General features: G+C 45.0%; 1 protein-coding gene across 1 annotated transcript; it reads right to left on the reverse strand.

Annotated features, from left to right (window-relative positions):
• Positions 1-209: 209 nt before the first annotated feature.
• On the reverse strand, positions 210-6326 carry SFRP2 (secreted frizzled related protein 2). The gene is made up of 3 exons (XM_044430868.1): positions 5981-6326; positions 3770-3850; positions 210-524 (listed from the first exon to the last, which is right to left on the reverse strand). Exons 1-3 carry the CDS (start codon positions 6309-6311, stop codon positions 220-222), a joined length of 717 nt encoding a protein of 238 aa, XP_044286803.1. The 5' UTR covers positions 6312-6326; the 3' UTR covers positions 210-219.
• Between the last annotated feature and the right edge of the window lie 373 nt (positions 6327-6699).

Genomic DNA, 6699 nt, shown 5'->3' on the forward strand with positions numbered 1-6699 from the left:
AGAGAAAAATATTCATGATTTTTGTAAGTGTCATTTTACTGTATGTACAGAATTGGAAGGCGCTCCCTCATTGCCCTTTCCCCCGGCTTTGCTTTTTAAACTAAAATGGCACTTCCTCTCCACCCCTGCTGAGCTTTTGAAGATGAAGCAGGAAGGTGCAAGAGATTTGGAAGAACTTGTGGCTATTGGTGACTAGACATGACTGAAAGCAGCAAGCAACTAGCACTGCAACTTGCGGATGCTGCGTGAGAACCTCTTGAATGCCCGCTGACCTTTCTGCCATCGCTTGACGGAGGTGATCACCAGTTCCCCAGCCAGCCTCTGTCCCATCACCAAATAGGGTGCATTTATATCATTCATTTCATCACAGGTACACTGCAGGCCACCTTTGAGCCAAAGCACAGTCTTCTTTAGATCCCTTTCTGTCACCCCATTCAGTTTGTAGATGGTTTTGCTCTTTGTTTCCGGAGTGATCTTGGTGTCCCCATTGATGTAGGCGATCTCCTTCACTTTTATCTTCAGGGCTAATAGGGATAACAGGGAGGGGGGGACCCATTGAAAAGAGAGAGATTTTTTCCCATTAGTGCACATAAAGAGAACCTGGGGAGGGAGGTCTTCTATTGCTAATTAAACTGTCAGGGGCTGACAGAATGGACAGCAGGTGGCTCCATTTCTAAAGCCATCAAGGGCATGCAAGTCATTTCAGTTTGAATCAACCTTTGGGTGTGTTTCTTTTTTAAGAGCGAAAGAAAAAATCTTTTCTCAATGGATCTTTCTTTCCAGCTTTTCTATCATTTGCAACTCACTTTGTATATTAGTTTTAAACTTAGTGTAATATATTCTCACTAAAGCTGCAGAAGGGAAGGAGAAGACCTAGCTTTTCATAGGAAATGGGATCTCAGCTGCGGATGAAAACTTGAGACTTAATTTGGGAAGCTAGAAAAATTCTTAGGTAAGCTTCTACATCATTTATTGATGTATTTTATTTTAATGGATGGGTGAAAGAATTGGTTGAGCAGTTGCATTTGACTTGGTATGATAACTGGAAGGAGGACCCCCACCCCCACAAAGTTAATTAAGAAACCTAGCCATCATCATATTTGAATGCCACTTTCTGGGTGTACTATGTGAAAACATAAGATATGAGGCACTTCATTGTCCCTGAAATTTCTTTCATAAGAAAGTGCAAATACGTTTACAATCATAATTTGATAGAACTGCAACATGTGCTTTTAACAGAAAACCTTATTTCCATGCCCACTAGGCATATTATCTGCCTTATCCAGGAGGCATTTCCAGTTAGCTGTGACCCAGGTCTTGCAATGATTTGCCAGCCACATCTTGTCTGTTTCTCTGAAGCAGTTAGGCAATAGCACTGTCAGATTTTCCCAGAAAATCTGGGAATGTCAGATTTTCAAGATAAACCCTTTTTTGTTGTTAACAATACTTTCTCCTCTGGAATGTGAAGGCTTTACTACGGTGGCTGTGAACTTTGTTATGGATTGTTGTGGATGCAGAGCATTCTGCATGTCAAGAATGCAATAACTAGACTAGAATGAGCATCTCCAGCCTGTATTGAACTACAATCCCCAACATCTCCCAGCCAAAACAACTGGAAGACATCAGGTCAGGGAATGCTAAACTAAAAGACACCTCCTCCTGTCTCTTCAATGTTTTCAGGTTTTCTTGCCAATATAGAAACTCTGGAGAAATCCATATCTTATTCTGTTCTCATTCGGATAGGTACCTAATCCTCCCTCCCTCCTCCATACAAAGATAGGAACTGGTGAAGATAAAACTTTGTGTTCTCAGATTCACAGCAGGACAGGAACAGAGGCAGGGCTGAAGGGAGTCAGAAGGGAAATAGATTTGCACCAAAGTCCTCGGGATAGTTCTGCTTTGTTTATGACCAGCTTCATCCATATACAAGCAAAAACACAAGTAAGTGTTAGAAAGCTATAAGCTATGACAACTTTTGACATTTTATGTTGCTGTGGGCACTTCTAGCAGAGAATTCCACCATCACTCACAAGTTGTCTAAGAGTTTATTTTATTTAAAACTTTTGTATGCCGTTCCTTATGCCTTGACATCTCAGGACGGCTCACAATACATAAAGAGTTGAGTCTTGCCTCTTGCACAAGACTAACTTTTGTACTACATAACTTTTTTTGTTTCCTATTATTAAAGTGACCACAACTTTGGTCACTTTAGAATGTGAATCCTGGACTTGACATGTATACATTTTCAACTAGGAGCGATGTGCTGTCTATGCCAAACACAAGGGACATCAGGGGCAGTTTCATCTTCCATTTAATAGTGTCCCAGAGCACATCCATTACTTTCTTTCATGTGTGTAAATAGCATTCACTTCCACGTTGTATTTGGGAACAATGTTGTTGTGGGGGAAACTATACCCACCACTAGGGATGTTAAAGAAATCCACAACAGATTCAAGTATGGCTTTCTAGGAATCTGTCCTTTGGCTTTTACAGTAGACTGGCTCTCCCAAGTGACAGATTTTGTGAACTTACAGGCCATTTTTTAATCTTCAACTATTTTGTGCAAACATAGCTGTAGGGGGAAATATATATATATATATAAATTTAAGAAGTGTCAGATGTCAAAATATGCAGTTTGGGGGATCTGCACATTTTCACAAGTCCAATTCATGCACGTGCAGAACATTGAAAAATGATTCACCAATGAGCAGATGGTGGTAATCCATGGAACACAGAAGGAATGGATTTATCGATTCTGTACATCACTACCCACCATCCTGCTGCGACGTTGCTTAAGCACTACTGATAAGGATCTCATGGGGAAATGCCATCTTCAGGTACAACCAGTCATAATAATCAAGTTCTCACATCATGGCAGCCATTTCTTGGATGCTCAGTACAGGAATTGTGGGAATGAATTGAGTGTACAAGCCACAGGTAACTCATTCCATGCTTCAGTTAACAACCCAGTGCTAACCCCTTGAGTGTTGGGTTAACTCTGAGTTGTTTACCCCATAAACAATCCAGATTTTCCTGGTTTACATTTATTTATTTATTTGAGTTATATGCTACGTGTTCCTTATAATGAACTCAAAGTAGCTTACATAATTTTGTTCCTCCTGCTCTCAATGTCTGGAGTGGCCCAAAGGCACCCACTCGGCACGTACCCGACGCAAAGGCAACTGCTGCTGTTAAACAGCTTGAGTGTTCCACTTCTACCTGCATTTCCTGGGTGAAGTGTCTCAGGAATTGCTGCCAAGGTGCATGTGCCACTGGGCTGATGAGAGTGAATTTACCGCCCCTACTACCCCACCTCATCAAGGAGGTGCTCCTGCCCCGATTTTAAGAAATAACTGCTTTCCCTTGCACCACAGCTGATCCCACTGATCAACGTTCCCTGACCTTCTATGTGGCATGTTTTGAGGAGCTGCTATGGGGAGGAGGGATAGGGGAGCTCACTTCCAGTGGCCCAGTCATGCAAAATCTGGACCAAGCTGAATAAACAGAAGATGGACTCTGCGCATTCCAAAGCAGAGCTGTATGTAATCTGAAAGTCTGCTAGAAAGTCTCAACAAAGGTTCTAATCAATTGGCTGTGATTGGTGCACGCTCTTCCATTGCCAGTATAAATGCTTTAATCCACTTGGTATGCAGGGAAACAGCTAAATATCAGCTGAACTTTTTTCTTGCAAAAATCTATTATCCAGGTAGTCAGATATGGTCAATTACAAAACCTACATTTTAAAAATCACTAACTCTCTCATGCTTACCAAAGTCATTTTTGCAAAGGTTTTCCACAATTTCATTGTCGTCTTCATTCTTGCTTTTGCAGGCATCACAAACTTTTGGTGCTACAAGAAGAGAGAGATTTAAAGAGAAATCTTTCAGCAGGGACCTTCAAAAGAGAACAGCAGGTGGCATTTGGAAACCAAGTATGTTTCTTTCATGAAGAGCTATGGGGCCACCAAATTCTGCCTTATTCTTGAAACCACCCCATACATTTTAATCCAGCTCTCTGTTTCTTCACAACAACAACCTGCAGGATGCGTTATACAGTTTTTTGAGATTAATATGGCAAATGTGTTGTGTTAATAGTAAAACATTGTCTGGAGAAAAACTAGGTAGTCATGCTAAAGATTGTAACAAGTTCAGTGGGAACTCTCAATGGGATATTGAAAGAGGAGATGTATATGAATTCCCTGAAGAGGATTAAAGCATTCTCCTTCCCGCACCACCACCCCTCCCCACTCTCCCAGGAGGAACAGAAATCAATGCCTTGATGGGGAGGAGGGGTGAAAAGGAGGGGAGGAAAAGAGATTGACAATACAATACAACTCCCAGAAAGGTTTGCTTCAGGAAATCTCTGTGCACTCCCCTCTGCTGGTGTTATTAAAAAAAACCTGGGAAAATATTATCTCTCTCAGCTAATGAAAAACATCCTTCAAAGTATAAAACTGAGACTACCTGGAAGCATATTTATTTTTTAAAAGGGCAAACCATGAATTTGACACACTTTGCACTTTAAATAAAATAAACATTTATTTAGATTTTGAGAACATGCACTTTCCTCTTTACCTTCCCCTCCTCAATTCTTTTTAACAGAAAAATACCTGCCTGTTAACAAAAATGACTGGAGTAAGAACAGCACCTGCACAATGACTGAAACAGTTTAAATGGAGAATGAGCCACATTCTGACAGCAAAGCTGTTGTAGAAAAAAATATCCCTGGTATTCAATGTTCTCGAACAGCTAAAAAAAAATCTGAAGCGCTCTAATTCTTGCTTACAATGTTATGACATTTCTACTTCAGAGTAAGGTGTACTTAAGTCTGATAGTTAGTCCAAAGAAAGTGTATGTAAGTTCGCAGTCTTACCTCCAGGCTAGCCCCACTGGGACACACTGAGACTTACTTGCATATATAGGATTGCATTGTTACCATGGAACAAGTTTAATCAGGTCTAAAGTTTCAGTGCTAAACAAGGCTTGTTGGAGGACAGACAGGGCTTCCTTCGAATGAGCAGAACAGTTTCCCCAGCTGCAGTTCTAAATGTACAGCTTAGCAACGTACTCCTAGACTCACTCAGCAGTAAGACTCACAACTAACCGAGACCTATTTATGAGTGAATGCAAATTGGACTGTGCTTTAAATCTGCCTGAATTCAGCTGAACTTCATTCTGTGTAAACATCCTCAAAACTGCACAGAACATGTCAAAAGTCTGGGAAAACTAATTCTGTGGCATCTTTCTTGATGAACTGTAGCTGTCTGGCACGAGGGCTATCTATCCACTGTGGTTAGCTGCTTTTTGGTGCTATGGTAGCCTAAAAACATGAGACTACGTTAAGTTCTTTAGAGATTTTTAAGACGTCTGTCACATGCTAGAACTAACCATCTTGCTATATAAGGCTCTAATCCCCTAACGCCAAATAAGACGATTCCATTATAGCTGTAATAATTGTAATAAGAGGGAATCCAACATATTTTGTGACGATCTAGCTTTATAAAAAGTCAGAGAAGGAAACAGTCCTAAATGCACCCAGCATGTTCTACTGAATTCGATAGATTAATTTCCCACTTACGATGCTCAGGCTGCCCAAGGCTGCGATCCTGTTCATGCTCACCCGACTGAGCACTTTGTGATCTACATCTGAATTATTAATAAGAACGGGCTGTTGGGCTGCAACTCCTGACCGACTTTACTTTGGAGTAACCCTGCCAAATTCAATGGGAAGCACTTCCATGCACAGGTTAATTCGTCCTGAAGTCAATTCTCCCTTCCCTTAGCAGTGGCCCTGCATGGTCGCTCATTAGTAAATCCTCCTCGACCGACCCTCACGAGCGAGGGCTGCAGTCCCGCGTGCAGGAGGATGGGAGCGATTCGCGCCGCACACCTCGGGACCGGGCTCCAGATCCACGCACCAGGCGCGGCTCGCAAGCTCGCACAGGACCGCGGCGCGAGCGGCCGGGCGGGCGCCCTCTTACCTTCCCTGGGCGTGGGGAGAATGTGGTCGCTGCTGGCCGGCGGGATGCAGAGGTCGTTGTCCTGCGGGAAGCGGCTACAGTCCAGCATGTCTGGCCAAGGGAAGCCGAAGGCGGACATGACCGGGGCGCAGCTCTCCTTCACTTGCTCGCAGAGCGAGTGGCAGGGCTGGATGGTCTCGTCCAGGTCGTCGATGCAGACGGGCGCGAAGAGCGAGCAGAGGAACTTTCGCGTGTCCGGGTGGCACTGCTTCTGCACCAGCGGGATCCAGGCGCCCGCCTGCTCCAGCACCTCCTGCATGGTCTCGTGGCCCAGCAGGTTGGGCAGCCTCATGTTGGGGTACTCGATCCCGCGGCACAGCAGCAAGGAGGCGGGGATGGGCTTGCAGTTGGAGCGCTTGTAGGAGAACTCGGGCTGCCCGAAGAGGAAGAGCCCGCGGGCTGCGCCGATGCAAGGCGTGGCGAGGAAGAGCAGCAGGCACGGGAGAAGGTCGCGGCGGTGCATCGTGCAGGCGGCGCGGGCGCGGGGGGGACCGCGGCGTTACAGGGGGCCCTGCTCGGCGATCCGGCGGGAGCGGCGGCGCCGCCGTGGGGAGGGCGCAAATGCAGCGGAGGCAGAAGGCAGCCGAGCGACGGGGAGAGCGCGAACCTCTCCTCCCGCAGGCTACATGCGGCTCCCGAGCGGCGCTCCCGCTTCCCGCGTGCTGGGCGCCCGGATGGAC

This window comes from Varanus komodoensis, unplaced genomic scaffold (assembly GCF_004798865.1).
Source record: "Varanus komodoensis strain SLA01 unplaced genomic scaffold, ASM479886v1 scaffold21, whole genome shotgun sequence".
Classification (NCBI taxonomy): domain Eukaryota; kingdom Metazoa; phylum Chordata; class Lepidosauria; order Squamata; family Varanidae; genus Varanus; species Varanus komodoensis.

Excerpts from the sequence above, each read along its gene's own strand:
- SFRP2 (XM_044430868.1), bottom strand. The coding sequence starts at position 6,311 with ATGAGGCTGCCCAACCTGCTGGGCCACGAGACCATGCAGGAGGTGCTG. Across the intron at positions 3,851-5,980 it reads TCTCCCCACGCCCAGGGAAG|CACCAAAAGTTTGTGATGCC; the intron begins GTAAGAGGGCGC and ends CTCTTCTTGTAG. Across the intron at positions 525-3,769 it reads CCTTTGCAAAAATGACTTTG|CCCTGAAGATAAAAGTGAAG; the intron begins GTAAGCATGAGA and ends TATCCCTATTAG.